A 25898-nucleotide genomic window follows, 5' to 3' on the forward strand; every position below is an offset into this window, starting at 1 on the left:
GTTCTGCCAGACTGATTACTTTATTCACACAAAAAAGTGCTTTTTTTCTGTAGCCCCACTTTCAATTAGTGAGGAAAAGTCATTTGGGTGGGTACTCGGGATGCATTTACAGTGGATTCTGTGGTGTGAAGCTGTTGTGTGGGATATAGAGTTGTAATAACTGTAACCTGTTTCTACAGAATTTCTAAAATGTGTGTGTGCAACTAAGAAATTAATGTTTTGGACACAAAAGCTGATGTAGACTTGGCCTTAGGGGGTGAGGGTGTTTATTTCTAGCCCACCTCAACCCGCCTTGTGTTGTAATGGCAAAGTGTCTGACTCCAGGTGACCTCCAACCACTTCCAGCTAAAAGCTTGAAGAATAAAAGTATCTTATGTGCTTGTACACTAGACAAAAACCCTACCAGGTATTCTATATTTGGTTATGCTCATGCAGCAAGTTTCATTAGTAGAGCACTCACAAATACAAAAACTATTAACATAGTTTGATACAGTCAGCAGAAGTGCGTAGATTTTTCTTCCTCACATATATAGTGTGTGTGATGACTTGAGATTGATTAATCTCTCAAGAGCTATGTTTAGTCTCTCAAGCATTGCTTGTCTGCAGCAGCAGATGAACATGGAATCCTAAATAAGCCTAAAATATTTCCAGCTATGACACATTTCAGATGACCAAGGAAAGCAGTCCAAGATTATTATTTATAAAGTCTGACCTCTGGGAATAATGGAGAAGCAGTGGGAATCATGGCAGCTAACCTTTGCCTTCGTATCCCTTCCCCTTCCTTTTCCAACCTGATGTCCCTAGTTTTTCTGCAAATCCTTAACATCTGACATTGAATAGCTCAGTTATGAACATGATAGTATTTCTTTCTGGAAGTTTAACTGATGTAATTGAAAAATAATGTGACAGCAGTTCTGTAAGACATTGGTCCTTGTCTAAATCCAGTCTGCTTAATCTTACCAGTTCTGTGAAAGATTGAAAGTGAAAACTCATGTTCTAAAATACAAGTTTTGAGATAGCAAGAGTACAGAAACACTCAAGTTGCCATCACGTTATCTTACCCTCACCCAAAGAAACAGTGTTTTGCTTTCAGCCCTACAACAGGAAGGCTAAGTGTGACTTTGTTTTGCTTTTAAATCTTAACCTGTTTCAAAGACAGCCTTACCAGAACTGAATGAAGAATATTGAAGTCTTGTGAAAGCTGCTCAGTATTAGGTATCACAGCAACCTAAGCTGCAGTTATTTTCTGTTCTGTTTCTTCTTTCCCCTCTGCAGATTTCAGGAAACCTTACTGTGCCTTGGATTACAGGTTGTTCCAGAAAAAGAGCAGTAAGTATATTTCCATTTAAGTATCTAATACATCAAGTGAAGGAATGAAAAGTTTAAAAAAATGCTTTCTTTTTTTTAATGTCAGTTCTGTTTACCTTCTGTGGGGTTTTTTTTTCTGTGTCAAGCAATGTGATGCCCAGGTATATGAACTGTGCTATTAGTTGAAATATAACATCTGAATTGATAAGGACTGAGAGTTTAGAGCTCAGAATATGTTTTTTATATTAAAAGTGAAATGGTTGTTGATTGAGGCAACTGAATGCTTAAGAGAGTAACTCCCTTTTCAGCTGCTCTGCACATGCACAGAATTAGTCCATGTAGTAACTTTATCAAGTCTAATTTTATCCACATACATCATTTCACATTAGGCAGAGTCAGCCAGGTTGGTGTCCTCAGTTCACAAATTCCTCCAAGCCCTAACAAAAGGTCTGAAATTGCTTTTGTCAGGAAAATACCTCTGTCCAGCTCCTTTGTTTGATTACTGTTCAGCATTTCGATTCAAGAGTAGCCTGCTAGCTTCTCTCTGAAAAGCATGTTGGTTCTGCTTGCTTACCACGAAAACACACCCGAAGCCTGCAGGTTGGATGGTGCATCCAAGCTTTCAAGAGGCTGTTACCTATTAGTCCCGCTGTAGCAGAAGCAGTAACTGGGAGATGGCTATCACGATAACCACACTTATCCCACCACGCTCCCAAACCACTGAGCTGTCGGTGTCACATGTGCTGCTTTGGCAACGGTGTCTAGGTAATAAAGAGCCTTTCCTTGCCTTCTCCCCCCTGCTGTGCCCAGTACTTTCTTTCTTTTTTATTTTTGGTTCTTCTGTTTAGTCTTCAAAAGGTGTGTGTTTGGTAGTGTTTCCTGTATAAGTTGGAATCTGAGGACCATCACATTAATTGTGTTTTCTCTCAGACTTTTGCTAGGTCTCAAGAGTAGCACACTTCTATTTTCTGCAGACTTCTGTAGCCTCACTCAGTTCTGTTTCTGGACAGAGCACTTTATAAGAACATCTCCCAGAGGAACCACTACTCTTACACAAATCTGTTGTTACTCGATCCATCCTCCCCGCCCCGAGTCCTAGTTCTTTTGAGTGGGGTTTTTAAAATGTAGCCCTTTTCTGGAAGGCACCTTCCCTCTGTCACTTAATGACCTTTTAAAACACCAAGCAGCTGGTGAGTGTCTTAGAGTACAGCTCCGCTGCTCGGCTGAGCAGATTTCACATCACCCACCGTCGAAAGGAGGAGGTTTCCTGGTGCACTGCCACCCCGCCTGTAGCACCAGGGCTAGGGTCTGACGGCAAGGTAATCCAGGTCAAGCGTCTGACCTGTCACATACGTATTCTTCTGCTGAGTTTGATTCAGTGAGTTGGATCTCTGGGGGTCAGATGAGTGCCAGAGCCAGCTCAGAGCAGCCAGCAGGAGCCTGTCACTGGGAGCAGTGAAGGGAGTGGGGCGTGATGCTGTCCCCAATTATTTAGCACTGGATAGGTTGTTGAGGCATGGTGGTTATGCTAGATACCTGACACAAGCTGTAAAAGAAGTTTGTCCCATAAGTTTTTAAAGCTGTCAAGGATGTGGAAGTGCCTGGTTATTAAGGGTGGTTATTAGGAATTCTTTGTCCTTAGGCCTTTACTCCTGTGTCTTTTTTAATCAATAAAATGCATTAAACCCTTTGGTTAATGTAGTCCGGTTTGACAACTTCTGTTTCCAGATTTGTGGATCCACTTTCTCCAGTTGAATGCATAATTAGCCTTCTTAAGGAGACAAGTTTAGGAGTTGGCACTCTAAAACTGCTGTATACACACAGGTGTAAGACAACAAAAAGGGAGAAAAAGCTCCTACTTCCTAGGAAACTTCAGTTTCAAATATGAAATTCTTTTGAAGAAAGAGTGTGAGGGAACAGAAATAGAATGGATAGAGTTGTAGAACTGCGATTATGGCAATTACTGCCATTCAAACAGTAAAAAGGCTAATCTGTATTTTGTTTAAAATGGAGATCGCCTTTTAGATGCTCTGAATTTTTAATCTTTTGCCTTGATATTTTGTTTTCCTTGGCCTGTCCTTCAACTGCATCAAGAGAGAAATAAAAACTGTGCAGTTCTGCAGAAACTCTTTCTCGTCTGCTCAGCTATGCTGTAAGATGACGTAATCCTGACTGTTAATGAATTAGTCTAGAAATGTCACCCTGTCCGTTATTCATGAGAAAGTCTTTGGAAAGTACAGAGGTCTGTGTTCTGTCATGGTGCATGTGGAATGCGTTGGCCTGTACGAATGCACCGAGTTTTGGTTTTTCACAGGGCGGCAGAAGGATAGGAAGGGTTCAAAAAACAGCAGTGAAGATACTTGTTAAAGAGAATTAAAAGGCAGAAAACATCTTCACTTTTGTCCTTGCATTTAAGTCTTGAGTGTACTAACTGTGCTTAAGTTATGTGTCATATGATTTCTTAGCAGAGTGGTTGGTGTTTATGGTCGACATAACTTGGTATGCTATGAAAAACATTTGTCACATAGGTGTTGACTCTAGGTGAGCTGTACCTGGCCTAGCTGTGGAAGTTTTTTTTCTGGGCGAGTGTGGGGGTTTGGTTTTGCTTCTTTTTCTTGTTTTCTTACTTTTTAAAATTTCTAATTAGAAACAGTTCTATTGGTCTTAATGTCAAGCTGGAAAAACAAAGTCATTAAAAAAGCCAGTTAAGGTCTTAGAATTCTGTTTCTGCCCATCACCCTTCAGAAGCAGGCATACTAAGTCACATGTTGTGTGGCACGTTAATTTTGGATGGGATTTTAAAATGAAACTGAAGTTGGCTTTCATGTTAACACCTGGGCTAAGTCACGTGAGGTTTCAATGGAGCGCTGCCCTTGGTGGAGAGACTCACAAGGGAGCAGGTCTTGTATTTTCCCCCTACCTGGAGCAGCACCGCATAGTAGTGATACTTTTGGTACCTTCTTGAATAGCGTACTTCGCTTTGGGGGAACCTCTCCTGTAGGTAGGTTAGCTGGATCTGCCCAGAGCTTCAGCTTGGGACCTCAGGCCTCTGAGTCTGGCATGCGTTTCGTGGGGGGAGATAACCTGAAATGAGCAGAGAGTTCCTATGCTGGGCTTTGATTTTTAAATTGCTCTTTCAACATTGCCTATATGAATAAAATTCTGGAGATGGTGGCGTTCAGGTGTTCCCCTCAGAGCCCTGCCTGCCACAGCAAGCGTGCAATAGATGCACTCTGAATAGCCAAAGGAGCTGGTCTGACCCCAGGTTGGTGTGAGACCTGCCACTGGGTGTACTGGCACATCTGCGAGCACGGGGGAGACAGCTGGAGGAGGCGACGCAGGAGAGGTGCACCAGTGTAACTAGTAAAGAAAGTATCTCCCTGGACTGCAGTCTGAAAGGCTCGGGAAAACTGCTGGCTGCCACAGTGAGCCTACACTGGCTGGCCAAGAAGTATCTTGAGAGCAGCGGCGTTTCGAGTACAGTGAGCACCCGTAGGTATTAGAGCCACCTGCAGTTCAAGCGCACCTCATGTACCTTTTGTTTTAAACTTTACCAGTATTAACTTACAAAGTTATCTGTGCCTGTTCACATTCCTCTCCTCTCCTAGAAGGGCAGAGGGAAGAAAACTGCATTTTAGTCAAGTTGGTTGGAGCATGTCAGAGTCTTCGGCAGGAGACAGAAGCCAACCTGAAGATCTCCACAGGACTGAGTTGTGAACATGCTCTTTGTTCATACCTTCTGTGTTGCTTGGATAACCAGTTCGTGTTTTTCCTCCTCCTGTGAAATACTTCACCACATATCTCAAGTTATTTCACTTTGATGTTTACATTAGATGATAATAACATGCCTAGCATGTCATGACCTTGTGGTGAACAGCACCTCTTCACTACTCCCAACAGCGATGCTTCAGTTGATGCAAAGGGAAGGCAAGTCTTATTGTTTCAGGCAACATATGTCTTTTTATTATATGGCATGCTGCACCCAAGTTCCACAAATCACCTAGGCTTATTATATGCTGTGATCCTGCAGGCTGGAAATAAGTCATATCTGGCCAAGAATTGGAAAAGCAGACTTTCTAGGCAAATATGAGGAAGACATAATAGATTAAATAAGAATTGTGATAATTACTGTTCTAAAAATCAGTTTGCTTCGAGGCTGAATGTTTGCTGTTTAACAAACTAGTTCAAAATCTCAAGAAGAGTGAGTTGTCAGTTTGTGTGGATTCAAAGCTGGTTTTGGAAATTATGGGTTGAGATGACTGGAGTGTAGAGTGTAATTTTTTAGCTAGACTATTGCACTGATAGCTCTTTTTCTTTTTTCCTTTTTTTTTTCTTCTTCTTAGCTGTGTTTGGTTTAGCAGCACGTATTAACAGAATATATGTAATTTTGGCCGAGTGTTGAAGCAGTTACAGTTCTTTTCAAGCTGTGCTACTATGAAATATTTATCAGTTCTGCTTCCTTCGGAGCAAATTTCAGGCTTACCCAGCCAGTGGGAAAAGATGTGAAAAGTCTCTCTTCTAGCAATCTAACGGTTCATGCACTAATAGTGTGTTAGCAGTAATAGTTTAAGGGTGCCTTCAGATGCCATTTGGTTTGCAGCCTATTTTCAAACACCTTTTTGCCTGAAAGCTGTGCAGCTTGCTGCTGCACCTTCTGCTCTCAATGAAGCTGGTAGTAGCAGCTCTCTTCGAGTCATTTGCTTTGCTTCAGTTACATTTCTTTGTCATAAGAAAATTGAAGGTACCTTGTGATGGGTATTTACCTGCTCATGTGATGAGAGGGAAACTGTCAAGACTCAGGGAAGGGCAGCGTCTAGATGCCAGTGCTCTGCATCGCTCTGGTAGTTCTGGCCACCAGCTACCTTGGGGTTTTTTTCCTAGGGAAAATCACGCATGGCCTGGGAGTCTTTCAGGCTTTACTGTGTGGAAATGCATGCAGTGTACCTGTCTGTAGGAGGTACGGTTCTTTGAAAGATGCTTCTGATTGCACTGTTCCTAAGCAGGCAACATACGCTGTGTGTGAGCATCAGTTTCTAGCCAAAGCAGTAAGGTTGGTTCTGTAGCAGGAGACTTGAGTATCACTGAAACGGGGGACAGCTTTGTGACACTTGTGAAAAATGAACTGAGAACTCAAACTGAAGGAACATGTCAACTGGCATAACTTTAATGAGGTTAAACGTGCTGGTCGTGTTAAAGGAAAATACAGACCACCTGAATTTGTGTATGAGAAATGAAATCAAGAAATAATAAACTGAAGAATAATACTAAACGGTGCAGATGGGAAGGGGAGAACATACGTAGAATGATTGGTTCAGAAATAACTTATTTCTACCCTCAAATAAGACCTTGAGATATGAATTGATTAATTTTCTGAAAAAATCAATTAGACTTTAAGTACTATCAGAGTTCAGAGTGCTGAATGCTGGCATCATTAGGAATGGCAAACAAAGCAAAATAACACTATGCTTGTATAGAAGAATCTAGAATTTGTTCATACCTTGAATGCTGTGTGCGCTTCTGATCTTCCCCTTCCCCCCAAAATATACCAGAGAAGCAGTGATGCAGTGGTGAAGGGCACAGAACAGCCCATGTAGTGAGCAACCAAGTGGGCTGTATCTCTTCAGACTTGGAAAAAAGAGTTCACTGGGAGGTAGTGGAGGAGTGTGATGGAGAGCTTTAAAAATACGAAAAGTGTGGAGAAGCAGATACGGACTCATTTCTTCCTGTATAAGAGGAGTTATCAAATGAAAGTAGCCTTAAACTGGGTCAGGAGGAGATGGGATGTGTTTGTTTAGAGTAGCTTAAAGAAAGAGCGGCCTCCAGTTTATAAGATACTGGGGTTGCTAGAGAGTATTGGAGGTAAGTGTCACTGTTTGTCCTATTTTACTTTTTGTACATTTTAAAGGTCCTTTAAAGTTTAGTAGAAAGTACTACTCAGAAATTTCTTGCTCTTTAAACTTAAACTCCGTGATAAGAGTTTCTGGGCGGTAGTGACTAAAATTTGTTGTGAGAGGTTTGTTTGCTAGAAATAACCGTTAGCTTAGAACATTTCATCACAGAGCATCAGAACGGAACTGTTATTTAATATGATTTTGCTGCAATTTAAGTAAGTATAACTTTTTGTTAACAGAGTGCTCAGCTGCAGCATCAATGCAGTAGTTATTACATTTACATTAAAGCTCTAGTTCTGTCATTATTAACATGTCTTTTATTAATAATTTGAAGATTGTGTATAGCTTTTGTGCATGTGGCCTGAAACACTTTCAACTCATGCATAAAAACTGATCTAAAAAAGCAGGCTCTAATAAAAGGCAGGATCAGGACACTCCACTGATGCAATTATTCATACCAATTATAGACACCAGCTTTGCACCACAAATACTGCATGCACAGTGGGTATTATGAGGGGCTCAGCAAAGTGCCAGGAATGTCTATAATAAACTGGGTCATCTCATATAAGAAATGTTGTTATTACACTTGAGAGGTCAGGGGATAAGCAGGGTTTAACCCTGCGCTCGGCAGAACTGCTGATTCAATTTGCTCACAAGGATTGCTTTTCATTCTGAGTTTGCTGGAAGAAGCTTCTCTCAGCTTTTCAAACTGTGGACAACAGAACTGGTAAATGTAAAGAGTTCAGCAAACAGTTAACACTGCTGAGGAGAGAGCTGAGCCTCAAATGGGCAAGCAGGGGATCTGAAGAGAGGAAATTAGAATTGCGTTCGTAATAGTAGTTATAATGAAGTAAAAATAAGAACTGAATTACTGGCTTGTCTTCAGCGATGGGAAGTATTGTCCTAAATATGAAGCTTCTCAATATTATCTTTTGATATTTTTTTCCTTTGCTAACTGATGCATAACCATGAATGTTGTGGTATTTATAGGACTGTGGGTTTTTCCTCTTGTTTCCTCAGTTCCTCTGCCGATACTAAACATGAGAAGGTTATTAACTAGATTGATGGAAGTGTAGTTGTGTTCAACGTAGAAATTCTACCCTTTATTTTCTCCCAAAAGTCACTGACTTTTGTAAAAACATTACATAATTTTTGAGCAGCATATAGTACAGGACTCAAACTTACATATAAACTTTGTCAAGGGGGCGATCCTGTAACTGATGGTAGTTGCAGTTTCCCTAGCAAAGTCATGACAAGGCATATGGCACAGTCAGGTATATAAAGGTACTTGGTCTGGATCTAGATTTTGGACAAGCTGAAGTGTTACTTACATCTAGTGAGTGTAAGGGCCGAGACTGATCCCGTGGCGATGGTGCAGCAGGAGCAGAGTAAGAACGCTGTGTCTGCGTGAGGGTGCAGGCAGGCGGCTCCTGCGGCCGCTGAATATCCAGTGACCTGCTGCCCTGTGTGAATCCGAGTCCTTATGTGCCAAGACACTTCCTTTTGGGGCACTGGTAAAATGTCAAGTCTAGAAACCCAATAGATTCTGTCTTTCCTTGCTGGAAAGACCAACCAGCTGTATCGCCGTCCTTGCTGGCACTGCCAGCACGTGCCCTGCTGAAGGCAGCGCTTTCAGCTTCTCAGAGGCTCAAGTCCTGCTGCTCGGCTGTGGTCAGTAGGTTACTCAGTGCTGATCTGGGTGGAAAAAAATGGCAAAAATGAGATACAGGCTTCAAAGGAGAAAAGTTAAAGTGGGGCAAGAAGTACTAGTTGGAGAATGCGCTGAGTCTGCCAGGGTGGGTTGATCCGGGCATCTCAGTAAGGCTGCTCTGGACCTGACTTTCCGTACCATCTTTTGTTTACATGCCCTTGTTTTTCTCCTCAGTTCTGTTCCTGCTTTCTGGACTCTTCTGTCTGGTGTGTGTTGTTGGGGGGGGGTGTGTGTGTGTCTCTTTCCTGTCAGTTGGCTGAAAAAACTTGTTCTCCGTTCCCTTCTCTGACCCGCGATCAGAATCAGTGTGATTCAGGTGCTGCTGCACGAGCTGTTCGGGAGCAAGCGGGAGGATCAGGTACCTCGTGCAGCTGTAACTGCAACAGCAACAAAAAAGCAAAAGTACCTATTGTGATCGGAAATACTAGGTATTATTTTTGACAAGGAGGTAAACGAAAAAATTTAAGTTGGTTTTTTTTTTTTCTTCCCCTCCTCCCCTGTCCATTTCCACAGTAGGAGGCTGCAAAAGACTTCTTTGGGAATGTAGCTACGGGAGAGTTCCTGTAACTTTGAAAGATCTCCTTTGGTCTAAAATGTTGAGATTGACTCTACAACCCTGGTCTGGTTGCAAAATTCTGTAGCAGTTGTGAGGTGAAAACCATTCAGTAGTGTTTTATCTAACAAGATTTTTATTAAAACATTTGTAGTAGATCATCAGAACCAACATACATCTGCCTAAAATGGAAAAGATACAGCACTGCTTTTTTAAGTAAAATTTTTGAAGGCCAGGTGTTTTTGCTTTACAGTGCTTTCCCCACTTAAGATCTTTGTATTTAATAAGTAAAAGCTGAGCAGCCCCTGCACCCTCCCACAGTACCACCCCTTTGGTAACTCTCATCTGTAGTCAGTTGTCTTGTGCCTTTTGTCTAACGGGGGATCCTTCTGCACATCACAAATACAAAGCCTTTCTATTAGCGAGTATTGCCTTGTGTTCTCTCGGTAGAAGAAGCATTTTCTTAAGGAACTGGAAAATTAAATGGCAAGCAGAAATCCAAATTTGCTGCAGCAGCAGCTGTACTTCCTTTGGGTTTTGTTCTAATTTGGCCCTTGCAACGAAGTAGGCGAGAGAAGGCAACACTAACTGGGGTTGCTCCCCAGTAATACTAGGTAGATTTCTCTTTGGTTCTCTCATTTCACCCCTCTGCTGGCAAGGGGGAATTTCCCCAGCATGTTCCAGAGGTTTTCTTTAAGCTGTGCATTTTTAATATGAAGAAATTTTCTATTTTATTTTGCTGGTAAGTGCAGATTGCAGAAGGCTGGGTGAGTGGTGGGTTATTGCAGCGGTGATGGCGGTGTGAACCCGCCAGAACCAACAGCGAATGTCACTTATTTATGTTTAGATGTTAAAAACACTCGGTATACTTTAGAAGGTGATGTTGCCCTGAGCGTTCAGGAAGCAGGATAGGCCTGAGTAACTTGTTTCTCCATGTAGTCTGAGTGTTGCTATCACGCTGCTTTCTGCCTTCTCTTCCCTCAGCGCTTGGCTGCTGCTCCCCAGCTGCAGAGCAAGAGCTCTTCCCGTCGCTCTCAGAAGTTACCATCTATTTTGCCAACAGTTACAAAAGGAGATATTGCTGCAGTGATTCAGCAGATAACTGTAGTTTTGTTCTTTGAAAAATGGCTTGTAGGTAGGAGGAACTCGGGGCAAGCATACAGGGAGAACCGGCACTGCGGAGGGTGAGGGGGCATCAGGGATTTTGCTTTGCTCAGCAGGATGCTCTTGAGGTGAAGTCCACTTACTGCGCTTTGCTGCTCATCTGGAGCAGCCTTGAAATGTGCCAGCTGGGTTCCTTTTAGATTAAAATAGACTGCAGTGTGCGATCTGGGAGTGCATCGCTTGGTGCTTGGTGTGCAGGACCGGAGGAGAGCTGCTCCCGCGCAGCGTGCGTGGTGTGCCCGCCGGCCTTCTGCACCACCTGCTAGCAGTTAATCATGGACCATGTTTCAATATAACTGGTACTTTTTTTTTTTTTTTTTTTTTCACTGGACCACCTGGGAGACAAGGTCTTGATACCCCTACTTTATATTCATACATTAAGGAGACTCAAGCGCTTCTAATATTTTTGAGAAACAGTGATTTTTAAAAGAATAAAATTGCAAGGATTACCAAATTCTGAAGATTAGCAAGAATTAAAATCTGTAATTGTACAAGATTGTCAAATGATTCTAGTTGTGCAGAATTATTTTGCCCCATTTTGAAGTTACTCTAACTTTTCTCAGTTTTTAAATGAGCAAACCCAGATTTCAGCTACTGCAATCATGATTATGTCTTACAAAATTCAACTGATGAAATGGTGGCAGATTTGGCACATGGGGCTACAACTTCCTAGTGCAGACTTTATTGTTGTATTTATGTACTTCTAATAGCAGGAGAGATGACAAACATGGGTCGGTATAAAGCAGCTGTAGATTTTAGTGAAAACTCTGGGATAAAAGCTTCTGATAAAGCTTGTAATTCTACAAGTGAATGACATGGTATGCCCACAACAGTTCAAGAAGTGCGGGGATGTCTCCTTTTTGGTTTTCAGCGTTACTCCTTTTATCAGTAATCCACTATCACATATTTTGATAAACGTATGCAAAGAGTTAGGGAGCTCACAAATAAACAGTGGAAGCAATTTTAACTCTGAAGCTTACCAAATAAACATTAAAGCATTCCCTTTAGGAACTCGCAGTCCTTTGAATTATGCATGTATTGTAGTTTGCAGTAAGATAAAAGAACTTTAGTTGGGGGAGGGTGAGAAACTTGAAAAGCCTTAAGGAATAATTTGCATAAATTGGGTGGAGAGAGTAAACAGCACAAAGGGAGAAAAAGTTATTTTCAGTAAGGCTTTATAGAATGAGATAAAACAAATTTAAAAAATCAGGTGGAGTTGAAACAAAGCTGAAGTGCTTTAAACTTACGTTAGCACTACAATTGCCTTTAAAGCAAATCCCAGGGAACTCTGTACTGCCCTGGATAAAAAAACAAACAATAAAAACCCTAAATTCTTAAGGGAGAGTTAAAAGAGAAGAAAAGCCGTGGAGACAGTGTAACATGTGTGTCTTACTGTACGCAAGACCTGTGGAAATTAAATGAACAGCATAAGCAGGATTTTTTTAAACCTAACAGTATTTTTTTTATCTTACAGTTACAGGACCGCACACAATTTAGTGACCGAGACTTAGCTACCCTAAAGAAATACTGGGACAATGGCATGACCAGCCTGGGCTCAGTCTGCAGAGAGAAAATTGAAGCTGTGGCTGCAGAATTAAATGTTGACTGTGAAATAGTGCGGGTAAGAAATCTAGAGTCTTCCCTTATCCTGTCGCAGAAGCAAAAATAGGACAGATGAAAGCCTTTAAAAATTTCATGAGGAAGCTTGAAATAGATTTCACGTATTACATAATGAATGACCATGTTGGGAAGTGCTCTCTCGCTCTTTCTGCAGTCTATATATAGAAAAAAGCCCTCAGGTAAGAGTCTTATTGATCAACAGCAGAAGTAGCACTACAAGCTGTTCCACATTCTCTTCAGACTTGAGTAGGATTTTAAGTAAAAGTGTTACGTTTTTTAGGGATATCCTAGAAGACTGAAAGGTGCTATTTATATTGCTATTAAGACGCAAAAAGGCCTTTCTAAAGATACTGGGAAAATATTTCTCATTGATGCTCATAGGAAAAAATAATTTTAAACGTATGAAAGAAAATGCTCAAAAATAGGGAAACAGTATTTTACAAGTGTCTTGAAGCCAGGTTGAGATGTGATAGAGGGCAAAGGGTGCTGCGAAGAATTCTGGGTCACTTCAGTGTGATAGCCACATAGGTGTTGTTGGGGAAGGACTGCTTTAGAAAGTACAGGTTTGGTGTAAATAGCCTATATGGTTCATGAGAAGCGCTCCACATCGTGTCTCCCAGAGTTTGGGAAGTTTGGTACAGCCCCAGTTGATGCCGCTGTATTCCCAGTTGCCAGGTGTACATCATCGCTCTCAAACTGCGGGTGTCTCATTTACTCAATGGTTCCATTCTCTGGAAAATAGTCTGACTCTTTTCAATCGGTACAAAACCTGATCAGAATGTTCCTTTCCCTCATAGCAGGCACATTGATAATCCAGGAATACCTCCGTCCTGCGTCAGTAATGAGATGAGATGTGAAGAGCCATCGTTAGTTAATGGTTGGACTCAATCTTAAAGGTCTTTTCCAACCTAAACAAATCTGTGATTCTATGACAATTGTGACTAGTCCCTTCAGTCTTCATCCTCTTTTTCCACCTCATTCTTAAAATTCTGACATTGCTACAAAGTGGAACTAGGAGCCCTTCTTTGAAACTTTTCTTTTGTGGAGGTGACTCTTGAGTTGGTACATCCAAATGGTGTACCAAAGCTGCTTTCAGTGTGGAACACTGATCTGGAGATTTTCTTGCTTGCTTTCCTTAGCGCATGTGAATTATTAAAAATTAAATTGTACTTTTGGAGGCTGAAAAAATTACTCTGTAGAGAACAAAGCTGCTCCATATTTTCCGAGCTCTTCAGTTTTCTATCCGAAAGGGGAAGCTGTTTCCACTGACAGCATCTCCAGGTGGACCCCTGAATACCGTAATCGCCAGACAGTAAGACTGACACCCATGCTTCGCCTCCCTTACTTTGTGCCCTTAAGAACATCCTTATTGGCGTGCACAGGATGACAGGATGAAGTTCTGTACACATCTTCAGTAGCATCTGCTTGAAATCTGCTTTTGTCTTCAGGGCAGGTGTGCTGAGCTCTGATAACTCCGTAAGGCGCTCTGGCATAACCTGTATTAGAACATACACACACAAATGAACAAAAAGGTGTAGTGACTGGTGGTGTTAGCAATGCCTGTCCTGCCTCTGCTTCCTCTGCGTGGCAGTCTTGAGAATTGTAGCAAGAATTAGGTGGAGGTTGGTCCTGTGCCATGCTGCGCTGTTTTCTGGTCTGTAACGGATGAATTAAAACCTACAGGATGTGTGCGATCTCCAATGCTTCCCGTTGTCCTTTCGCTAAGGCGCATTGTGTGTGTGTCCCAGCTGTAGGACAGGTGTTTTCCATTATGTGCTTTACAGGATCTGTCCCAAATTTGTCTTGGGATCTATATGGGCACACCGTATGGTGCCTCTCTCCTCACCTGCCCACCTGCGTTTTCTGGTGCCCGGAGGCTCATGTGCAGCGTGGTCTCGTTCTGCCAAGGGGTCAGGGCACGGCAGTGGCGCAGTCAGCTCGAGGCATGAGTGAACCACAGCATCTCTACCCTGTACTGCTTGTTCAGGACTTGTACTTTGTTGCCTTTGTATTTCATTTACCTTGAATTCCAGGTAGTGTGCAACTAGTAACTGTTTCTCCATTGGTGATGTAAAAAAAAAAAAAAAAAAAAAGTGGCATGTGTGAAATAGTACTAAGTGTATATACATGTGTATATATATAAACCAAGTAAATATATATACATAAAATAGTACACAAACAAATATATTTTATATAAATATATAAACACATACAACTGTTAAATATTTACATATACATATCATATCACTTGTTTTATTCCAATTAAATACATTTCCCCATATATTTAATAGCCTTTTGAATGGAAATGCATGATTTGTCCAGAGAAGGGTTTCTTTTCCAGAAGTACAAATGATTGATCCTTGTGACCCATACTGGCTTGAACGGTCTCCAGTACAAAGAAAGTATCAGATCTGTTTTCCAGTACAGGGAGAGGTAATGTTTGCCACTACGTATAGTTCCACTGGATTTGATCTTTTAAGGTTGAACAGGGCTTTTGATTCTGTAGGTTTTGTCCTTCTGGTGGGAAAGTGGACTTGGAAGGTGACTGCTGGTTGTACCTTAGCGTCATGCACATTTACACCCTCAAATGTCTTTCACATGTTCCCAAGACATCAAAAGAGGGAAATAAAAAATGTTATGTCATATTTAAATGTGAACTCTGGCCAATACTTCTTTAAACTTACAGTATTTCTTTTGCTTACACTATAATCATTGCTGATTACATTTGTTTGGGGTTTTTCTTGCAGTTAGTTACACGTTTTTGTTTATATTTTTCTTGACTAATTTTATTCATTCATACAAAAATAGCATCTGAAAGCAGAATAGCCTTCTTGGCAGTGAGATGTTAGACATTTGAGGACAGATGACAACTATCAAGCTCCCCAGAAATATGAGGAATATAAGAAAAATGCATGACTTTTTTATTACTATCATTAATGTAACATAAAGCTTTTGTACATAAGAGGTCAAAAGCTATTCCTAAGCACCCACCACAGGGTAAAGACACCTCGTCCTCTTTCCCAGCAACTCATCCGATGAAAGCTGGATTATTGAACATAGTGCTTCAGTCTGAGCTCGGCAGCAAAATCAAGCAGTTGCAGCAGAAAGGCCACTCGTTCTTCACAGCTGACTAACGACTCTTCCTGGTGGGGGCTCCAGACCTAGTCTGGGTCTGGCTTATGATCGAGAGAGACATTGGAAAACCAGCTCAGAATCTTCCATCTTTATTTTTTTGGTCAAGTGGGATTTCTGAAGGTTCCAACCTAGAACCTTTCTAGCCTGTTGACCCCTAACCTCAGTGTCTGGAGCGCTGTAATCCTGCTTTGACGTGGCTCCCTGCGGGTCCACGTTCTTATAAGCTGCCTGAGGGCCACGGCGCTGGCTCCTTCTGCCTGGACTCCGGCCATTCTGCCCTGACTCGTGCTGGTCATCTGTTCAGCTGAAGCTGGGGAGGTTGGGTTGATGCTGAATTCATTGCTGGCTGCTGTAAATAGGCTTAGTGAGTCTGATTACACACATGAACAGATGTTATTTGAAGTTTTTAAGGAGGTAATATTTTAGAAATATAATTACAAATATTAAGGTGGGTTTGTACGTAGCAATACTAGTCTGCTCTTAGACTCATCATTGTACGGCTCCAGAATAGTCACTGTTCAAGGTAGCATGCAGGTTATGGAACCTTAGTACTTTTCTTTCCCGTTTTAATTTGCAACATCGTAAAAAAATATGTTCATCTTCTGTGGCATGTTCAGTATGTTGAATGAAAGATTTTCTGCTTTGAAAGGTATGTTAAAAGACAAGATCTACCTTTCCCAAGTGCCTCAATTTTTTGCTGATTTTTTTTTTTTTACTACAAAAGAAGCAGATTTGCTTTGGAATTTTATAGTTGTTAGCACTATTTGTTACCATCATAAGACTATAAGAAAATGTAAAGAATGGCAATACACTCTTTGGGGAAAAGAGACATGGGTCTGGAAGGGGCCACTTGTGGGGGTGGTTGTTTACTGTTCGGGGGTTTTCTTTTTCCCTTTTTTCCCCCAAACTGTATATAATGTACAAAAATATCTAGGTAGCTCTCTGTGTACCTGCTTTGCATTCCTCAAAGAGGATAATCAGCAAGCTGAGAAAGGAAATATCACCCAACAAAAATAATTTGCCAAAAATAGTGATAAGCATCTTATTAGATAATTAAAGAGATTCGGCTTCTAAAAAACAGGTTTTTTTCAAGGCTAGCACAGCATGCAACTGTCTTTAGTAGTTGAGACTGCGTTAATATTTCTTAATTTTTCTGTTTGATAACCAAGGTATTATAAGCAAAAAGTTTTTTACTAAGCTTTTTCATGCTATATATCAGGTCTGCAGTTAAAGCAAGTGTGATGGGGAAGAGGAGCAATGCAGGTATTTCTAAAATAGGGCCAGAGTAATGTTTGGTGTATCTTTAAAGAAAACAATCCTCTAATATTTTAATGTGTTTGGTAAACTCTGTTGGAGCATAGACCTTATGGAAAGGATGTGCATTTTGCCATGCCCTGATCAGATGTTCTAGAGGTATATTTGATTTTTAGCAATCCAAAAATTCCAGCGCTAAGCACAGTTCAGAACCTCGTAATGTCTTTGCATACATCATCATCACAGGAATCAAGCACGCTTGTGTGGTGACAGCTTGTGTGGCCAAACTCCCCCATTCCCCATCCTGGGCCAGCGTGGGGTTAGGTCCTGGAACAATGAGGATGGTCCCACTTGTGCTGCCAGCGCTGCTCCTACTTGTTGTATTTTAGGTGGTGTGGAAGGGGGAGGAAGAGCCAGGTCAAGAAGACTGGAAGTTAGCAGTTGGCAAAGAAATTGATTCCTGGCTCTGAGAAGGATTTTTGAATGCCAGTGGAGAACTGATTTGGATGGAATGAAATGTCTGGGGTACAAGAGCTATTAAGCAGAATTAAAATCAGATGAGAAGACAAAAGTCTGAGTAATGAAAGGGAAGGGAGAAAGTTAATAGGTGAAGAGTTGCAGACAGTTCTTATTACGTCATGTTAAACTCTATGTTGAGTCTTTAATAATTTTTAGTGTAGACATTGCTTTATCAGAGAAAGCAAGCTAATTAACAGTTACACAGCTCCACTTGGTTAATTGTGAATGTGATTATTTTCTTAATTTAAAAAAAAAATTGAAACTCAGTTTTATTGATGTAAAATGAACTTAAAGCATCCATACCCATCTGATCACCAATGGGTTTCTAGGCTCCTTGGTCCTGGAGCTGTTTCATCTCCCAGCAGTTTACAGTATGCTCTTCTATACCTTACTGCAAGAAATGTTTCTTAAAGACTTGCCTTCCAGCCATAGAGGGCTGAAGGATAATATGGCTCTGAACTTAATTCTGCCAAATTATGTACTGTCACCAAAGTGGAGTGATGTAGAGCTATCACCTTGAATAATTTCTTCCGTGCTGTAGGACATCCTAGAACAGGTGGGCTGTTCGGGTCATTGGATGTTTTAGTCCCCTTACGGAAGTTGCGGAGTGGGAGAACCTAGATCAAAGATCTTATGTTAAATTCGTTGAATAATTTAGGTGGGGAGAGACCTTACAAAGTCACCATGTCCTACTCTTTTATTTAGAGCGGGATTGACTTCAGAGTTAGGTCAGGTTTCTGACGACATTGTCCAGTAAAACGTCAACTACTTCCAAAGTTGGAGGTGCCAAGACTCCTATGGGCAAACTATTCCAGTCCCTCACTCTTAAGCATTATTTTTTTTCTTTTTTCTTAATTCCACTCAGAGCTTTCCTTGCTGCGACTTGTGACTGTTGTTGCTTTTCCTTTTGTTGTGCACCTGCCCGTCTCCCTTTTATTGGAGGACTGAACCTGGATACAGTATTCCAGGGAGCAGCCTCATGTGGTTCAAAGAGGGGGGAATAATCTTCTCCCTTGAATTGCTGGCTACGGTCTTGTTCCTATGGTATAGACGTGCTAATTTCACTTGGTTGTGGGCCTGTTGCTTTTGTTATCGTTTCTGATATCATTCATGTTTATTTCTCTTACAAGACTTGGATTGGGAATCGAAGACGGAAATATCGTTTAATGGGGATTGAGGTCCCACCCCCTAGAGGAGGTCCTGCTGATTTCTCTGATCAATCTGAATTTGTTTCTAAATCAGCACTTAATCCAGGAGAGGAAACTGCTACTGAAGTGGGGGATGATAATGATAGGAATGATGAAGTATCAATCTGCTTATCTGAAGGAAGCTCACAAGGTATTTGAAAATGCGGTTACTGCCGTGCATATATTTTTAATTTTGTGCAGTGTGCATGCTTTGGATTCTCTGTTGTACACATTCAAAAACGTCTGAAAGAGTGTAACAGTCACACGTCATCTGCCTGGGCTGTATTGAAGGTACTGTTTGGTCTGTTTCTTCTACCTCTCTCTATGTGAATTTTGTTGGTTTTGTTATCACAACGCTTGCAGAAACCTTTTATCATAAGAACTCTGTTTCTGCCAGTTTCATCTGAAGTTAAAGGACAAGGTCATGGTTAGCTGGTGGAGCTGAGAGATGGACAGTACAAACCTATAAGTCTCGCTTCCCTCGGAAGCCAGGTTTTAAAAAATGCTCTCTGTCAGCTGCCCAGCTCTGCACAGCCAGCTGGAATATTCATTCCCGTTAGCGTGAATCACACCCGCAATTCTCACCTCAACAAGCGCTCATGTGTGCTAACCTGCCCGCTTTGAGCCGGCCTGAGCTACGTACTTACAGTTGTCGTGATGCTAAACTCATGCTGATGAAAATATGTTCAGAAGATATTTTTGCTCAGACTTGGTCTGGAACTAAAAGCGCTTCACAGTACATCAGAGCATAGCAGAGCTGCTGCCGCCCAGCTGTGTGTGCGTGGTCTCTTGACAGGCAAAACCAATAGAAAAGATCAAAGTCAGTCGCAGGGGACTGCTTGGAAAGCCTTAGAACCACACATGTGGGGTGCCTGGGTGTCCTCAGTAAATTGCATGATCTTGAGTGATAAGTGTCTCCAACTTAATTCCCTTCTGCTCCACCTCCCAGAGCTGCATGACCACACTGGAGCGATCTCTCCCGTTCCCTCTGCCACTGGAGCACTCTGGGCCTCGGGTGGATGGACTAGCTTGGCATATTCACTGGCTTCACAAGCTCAGCTAATTGCTCCCAGTGCTTCTGATTAGACGAGATCAATAAAGCCTTTGCTCTCTAAACGAAAAGAAAGTCCGATCTAGTGCGTGCTCTTGCACCTTAATATGCTGGGCTTGATCTTGTCATTTTGTCTGAACAATTTAAAGGAAAGAATAGAAAAATGGAGAACTGCTGGGAGTGAATTTGTGATAGCTTTGTCATATCCTACTGTAAGGAGAATAAGATGATAAAGAAATGGGTCAATGATTGAAAGCCAAGTGAGAGGCGGACTCTGAGAGTGTGGTGTGGAAGGAACCGATTTAGTTAGATCTGCTTGAAAGACAGTGGTGACAGGGGAAGAGTCTGAATTCTCTGTAGCTTCAGTGAGAAATAACACCACGTTTATTGAACGAGGCTTTCATAAAACAAGATAGGGCTGTAAGACTGAGGGGATTATCAGAGTCAAAGCTTAAGGAAGTGCAAGAAAACTACAGGTTTTCCAAAGCGTCCAGGAATCCCACTTTCATTCCTTTATTCTACCACAAGAATTACTTCTATTCATTTCTGCAGTTCAGAGGAGTAGGTTTCACTGCTGCAGCTCAGCTTATTTTGAACTTTCTGGAAAATATTTCCACCAGTAATCATATGTACTATTCAGTCACAGATAGGTGATTGTTTTAATGTTTGAGAACTATAACTTTTGGTCCTAATTTGTAAAAAAACCAAAACCGCAACAACAGAAGACGACTCGCAAAGACAGGAAAAAGAGATATTTTTAGTCAGCTAATTAGAGTGAAAGTGGTGATGGCACTTGTAGTGTGTAAATTAAAAAAAAAAAAAAAAAAAAAAAAGCTGTACTCTGATGGAAGATTAAGCATTAAAGTTCTCATAATGCCTTATCTTTTTTAAATGTATGTTAGTTGAATCCATACTTTGTGTAAATGAACACAGCTCTGTGGAGGTCGTTAGAGCTGTGCCAGTCTATGTTAGCTGAGGATGAATATTTAAAGAGTTGAAAGTGCTGTAGGGAGCTGCTTTGTTCGACTGTTGAATCCAAGTGGTGGCTCTCCAGGTTACTGCGTGGCTGGTGCTTTAGACTGTTGCAGAGCCCCTGAGGTGCATTTTCAGTGACCTTCATTCCTCCGAGCGTTAACGATGGGGTCGTGTATTGCTCCCTGCTTTACCGTTCTCCCGTTTGAACCCATTTGCTCTTGCTGCTAGCAGAAATCGTCCTCTGAAGTTGTGACCAGTGGCAGATTAAATTTATTTGAAACAACTTCAAATTAGATTTGCTCAGTTTAAGAGTATTTAACTGGTAGAAAAGTTATTTAAAACTGTCTCTGTATGGTCTGGCCTAAATATTATCCTATCTTTGCAAGTGTTGGTGATCTCCACTTAAGTCCCATTACCCCTGTGTTTGCGTGGAAGTGATACAGCCCGGGCATCGTTATCTGCCCTCTTTTCAGTATCCCACGGGAACACTTGCTGCCCCTCACTCACCGTGCCTCTTTGCCGCTGTACATGTGATAGTGGGACTCTTTGACCCTTCTAGTGCAAGCTCTGCCCTTTGCAGAACTGTGTAATTTTACTAGCACTTGGAAGGAGTGTATTTCCAATTAGCCTAACTGTTAATGACATCATTTAAGTTTTTTATCCTAGATGCCTTGCCTGTGTTTTATTTCCTGATTGGCTGTTCCTATCAGCCATTTTCTTCTTAGCAGTATATTAATGTGGAAAATTAAAGTAAATATAAGAAACAGGCTTAATCATAGGGATGAATAGACTTACCTTTCTTGTTTTTTCATGTTGGCTATAGTTAGAGCTAATAGAATCATCTAGTGCTCGTGGCTGAAATTTAAGGATAAGATTTGCTCTGTTTTCAGGTGTGTACTTGGCTTACAGATAAGAGAGCAGCTTAGGTTCATTAGGAGTACACATTTGCCACACAAGGATGAAATGATCTGCTTGATCAGTTTTTGGTTCAAAACTAGTCAGTGTCAAGAAGGAAGAGATGGGATTCTGATATGTACCCTATAATTTCAAAGCATGTGGGATTTTTCATGTAGTAAGGTATTTTAATAATAAAAAAAAAAAAGTTCTGCGCCCCTCTGATGTGAAACTATTCATCACTTTTGAATATTCCAATCTGAACCTAAAAATAGGAAAGTTTGGGTACATGGCAAGAGGGTAACTGATGGTTTTCCTGTTGTTTCAGGTAGCAGTTGGCCTGAAATACTTGTGTTATGATTTCTTTTTTAATAAGACACACAGTATTTTTTATGAGTAGACATCGATGATACGATTTTGCTTATGTATCTAGCAGATGTGACATATTTAGCGGTAAAGACTTATTAATGTTCCTTTAGCATAAAATTTGAATGAAATCCGAAAAATTGATTTATTTCTGCAGAAGAGACAAATGAAGCTCTTCAAAATGAAGAAATCGGTCAGAAAGATGATGACCAGAATCCAGTATCTACTGATAATGTGGTATGTATGCCTTTCCTTTTCCACCAACGTGACCTCCTTAATTGCTAACGCTGAGGCTGCTGTCCAACACTAGTGTTTTGCACTAGGTGAAAACTTCAGTTGAGTGTGCTAAGGGTCCTTCCTAATTGGTTGAGCACTAAAAGAAACTGTACTCAAAGTACCAAAACACAGAGCTATGGGCATTAAGTAGAAACTGAATTATATGCCTTTTTCTGCATTACAACAATCCAGTGCTCTTTTTCTGGAGTGCAAAGCCCAATGCCTGGGTAGTGCTGTACAAGTACCTAGTGTAGTAAACCAGTAAGAATAAAAACCCCAGAATAATAACTGAAAATGCTTTTCTGTAGCTTTAATAAGGTCAGGTATCTCTAGCGCTTCCTCTCCATAGCCAACCTTGAACTCGTGCGATCAGGCTGGGGTGGGTGTGCACTCCTCATTCCCATACCCGCGACAGGGCGTTATTTAGATGTTTCTTGTGTTCTCGCTTGCATTCACGTTGAGTCACACACAGTTGTTTGCTGGGTTTAATTGACTGCAGTGAGAAAAGGAAGGAAAGACAGGGAGGAGTCATGGGAAATAATGCAATATGTCCCCTTTGTTTAGCCTGCCTTCTCTCACATTAGAAGAAAGGAGAGGAGGAAGAGGAGAGAAGACCCCAAGTGGTAGGGTAATTTTTATCTTAAAAGTTATCTGCAGAATGAACAGATGGTGGTTCTAGTTCCCAGTTGCGCTCTTATTGCAGTCAGAGATCAAGCGACAGGAGCTCAGAACGTGGCAAGACCGGTTGTGTTACGTTTGTCACACAGAACCTGAAGTGGGAGAGCGAACTGGACATTTCCTTCCCTCTAAAGATGTATAGGGAGAGGAGAGAACATTTTCTTTCTTCTGTTAATATATGATGATCTTTTGTGTAAACTGAAATCCCACGGCTGTGTTGTCTGTGGTTGCCTGAATAGAAGCAGCTGCCTTTCTCCTTTCTGTTTACTGTAATGGCCTGCTGTGACCTTAGATACAGTCGCTCTGTTTCAGGCTCATGGGTTTACCGTGGAGATGCAGAATGTGAAATGACAAAGTAAAAGGTTTGCAAAGACGGTGTCTGAAGAGTCAGTTCTCCAGTCTACCTGCACCCCCGCGTTATAGTATTTGATATGATAAGAGACAGGGGGAGAAGAGGAGGACTTTTTTCATACTCTATTCTGAAAACACTGTAGCAAAATTGGTAAAATGTGCAGTTAAAATTGGACTAGCATATACTGGACTTGCATAAGAGATACAGTTTTCCTATTTAAAATTCTAATGTGCTCTTTCCCCTACTATCATATAAGGAAGATAGTGTGAATGTTTGGCATTTATTTAGAGACTCTTTCCTCAAGCTGAACCTAAAACCAGAAATATTTGAACCACAGTGTTGCTGAGGGTACAATGTAGCAGCAGATCTGTGCGACATTAAGCCTTTGAAAGGTGTTGCTTCAGCTGGGCTGTCAGACGCTGTTTGCCCCCCCTACCTTCAGAACGGCCCCGTGAGCTTGGGGGATAGCACTAGTGAGCGACTGGTCACCTCTCTTGGAGGGTTTCTCCTTGGTAATTAGAAGGAAATCCCCGCCGCCTGGTCTGCAGGCAGACGGGACGCACACCCTGCAGAGAAGGAGCTCCCTCTAAGGCAGCCCCGCAGGGACTGACCATTGAAGTGTACTATACCCTGCCTGCACTGCATGAAACAGTACACTAAAAAAACATCGTAAAAGTGCTTTAACTTATTATATACAGTCTCATAAATGTTTACCACTGTCAAAACAATGAAAAATAGTAAAAAAACCCAAGCCGCTCTTCTCACACTACCACTGCTTCCTTCTCAAAAATACAGTGAAATTTAAAGTTTCACCTGCGCAGTCATCCTTCTGAGTTCTGGTTCAAAAATGCCATCCTTATCACTGTCTAATTCAAATTCATTCTGTGTCAGATCTAGTTTAGATAGGAATAAAAATTAAAATCTCATAGGCGCACTAAAAATGCGTACATTTTCTGTTTTCTCCTATTGAAAAATAACCTTTTACCGTGATTTTCTTACACAAGAAGTTTTTCTGTTGGGAAGAAAAAACAACATGCAAGTGATAGATAATGTAAAAGTGCATCTTTTAAAACTTGAGATACAATTGGAATGTACTTCTGAGTTCTAAACAGCGTTAAGCTTGGCCTTTCACATTGTACTTTAGATTGGGCTTCTGAAGATTCCTGAAAAACTCCCAGGAATTTTTGTGCATGAAGTGGAAACGTCCATGTGTATGCATCGGGCACTGTCCTTTGTATCAACGTCCTCTCCTGTTCAGGGCGTTTGACATGCACTGTGGCCAAAGGAGGCCAAAGGAGACTCTTCGCTTTTTGTAGGCAAGAAGTAGGTCACTTAGGGCTTGCCTGTCACTTGCCATAACGTCTGGTTTGCTCCACAGGAATAAACTTTCATAACCTTCCTCACTCAGCAGGAGGTCTTCAACGAAAGCCTTGCAGAATAAAATGCGGGCTTGCGCAGGCTGCAGTGAGGTAGAATATGCGACGTAACGCCAAAAGCCTGGTGACATACAGCTCCTCCTCTGTAAACAGCCGGAGTCACCATGGCAGCAGCTCTGAGCACCCATTTCAGTTTGGATTCTTCCCGGATCTTGTGGCTGAGGTGCATGATTGCCATCTAATGGGGGCTACACAGCTCTGAATTTGTCATGAGCAAGCAAAAGGTCCTATTACCTCCATCCTTTCACACCAGTTTGAGATACGGATTGTTGTTTGCTTGTCCAATCTATGCATTCGAATATTTGGAATGAACTTTTTCTTTTTCAGAAAATAGAAATTATAGATGATGAAGAAAGTGATATGATAAGTAATTCTGAAGTGGACCAAATGAGTTCTCTGTTGGATTATAAGGTGAGTAATTAGGCTATATAATGTTAAGCAGGATAGTCCACAGAAAGTTCAGATGGGTGTATCCAAGGAGTTCAGCAGAGGCATGTGGGAGCCTGCAGCTGCTCTGCTTTTGCCGTGGTACTGCTCGTCATCCCCTCAGTCACATCTCGTCCCAGTTGCAGCCAGATTACCCGTATTTCAACCCAGAGGGAAGCAGGAAAAATCCCATTTCTACAGAGCTGTTCCATGACTTTAGCTGTAGCCATCCGCAGCTCCCACCACGTGTCCCAGACAAAGCAACTCATTTAGCCTCTAAACCAGCACGGGGTTTTTGGTGGGAGCATCGTTCTCTGGGAGTGCTGCAGCAGGCGTGTGCATGCAGTGTGATGCTGCCAGCTCCAGAATGGGACAGAACCGCTGGAATCCTCTAATAAAATGGGGGGATCTGAGGAGAAGTCATCCTGTCAATGTGGTGCAGAACATGTCTGGAAGCAGTAGTTGTGCGAGGGAGGAAAAACAGTTGGATACCTGACAGCTGCTGTCCTCTGCCAAATGGTAAAGGTTGCGCGTGCGTCGCTGCTCTCCTAAGGGTTGCCACAGTTCTGTGTTGTGTGTCCACCATGGGTTTATGTATGTAGCTGATTTTTTTCTGCTTAGAAAACAGGTATCTCCTAGTAATGATAATCAATTACCAAAATAATAAATAGATCATCTTTTCAGAATAAAAATTACTCCTTCAAGCAGTGTTTTCCTGGTAAGGGCAGTAGAGAATGAATACGGAGAGGGAATGACCTTTTCTTAATGTCACCTGTCACCACAGCGAAAGGCTTGTTGTGACAGCATGCCCTACGGAACCTTGTTTGTTGGTTTGTTGCTTGACATTAGTGATTAGTCTTTGTGCCTCTGTGTGTTCTGTGTAAATTTGAATCCCTTCTTTGGCTGGGCAAAATCCATTGCTAAATAGGCAGCTTCTGAGTTTCCATCTGAAAGAAATTAATTCAGCTAATATAGGAAAGCTTAAAAATCGCAGCCCAGATATTTTTCTCTCGTTCTCAGGGCTGTTACAACCTGAAACAGTATGGTGAACAATGTTTTGGCTGAAGAAATGTGAATTTTGTGGGGGGAAAAAACCCCAAAA

The 25898-nt window shown here is 41.6% G+C and overlaps 1 protein-coding gene across 4 annotated transcripts in view; it reads left to right on the plus strand.

The window, feature by feature from the left end:
* The window catches only part of HDX (highly divergent homeobox), a 55214-nt gene that overhangs the window by 19893 nt on the left and 9423 nt on the right, over nucleotides 1–25898 (plus strand). For 3 of the 4 annotated variants that reach the window (XM_037408183.1, XM_037408184.1, XM_037408186.1), the window contains 5 exons: nucleotides 1276–1329; nucleotides 12102–12248; nucleotides 18286–18493; nucleotides 21786–21865; nucleotides 24698–24781. In XM_037408183.1, the coding sequence (XP_037264080.1) occupies nucleotides 1276–1329; nucleotides 12102–12248; nucleotides 18286–18493; nucleotides 21786–21865; nucleotides 24698–24781 (573 nt within the window). The remainder of the gene's footprint in view (nucleotides 1–1275; nucleotides 1330–12101; nucleotides 12249–18285; nucleotides 18494–21785; nucleotides 21866–24697; nucleotides 24782–25898) is intronic. The other variant, XM_037408185.1, reaches the window with a different exon arrangement.

Source organism: Falco rusticolus, chromosome 14 (assembly GCF_015220075.1).
Source record: "Falco rusticolus isolate bFalRus1 chromosome 14, bFalRus1.pri, whole genome shotgun sequence".
Classification (NCBI taxonomy): domain Eukaryota; kingdom Metazoa; phylum Chordata; class Aves; order Falconiformes; family Falconidae; genus Falco; species Falco rusticolus.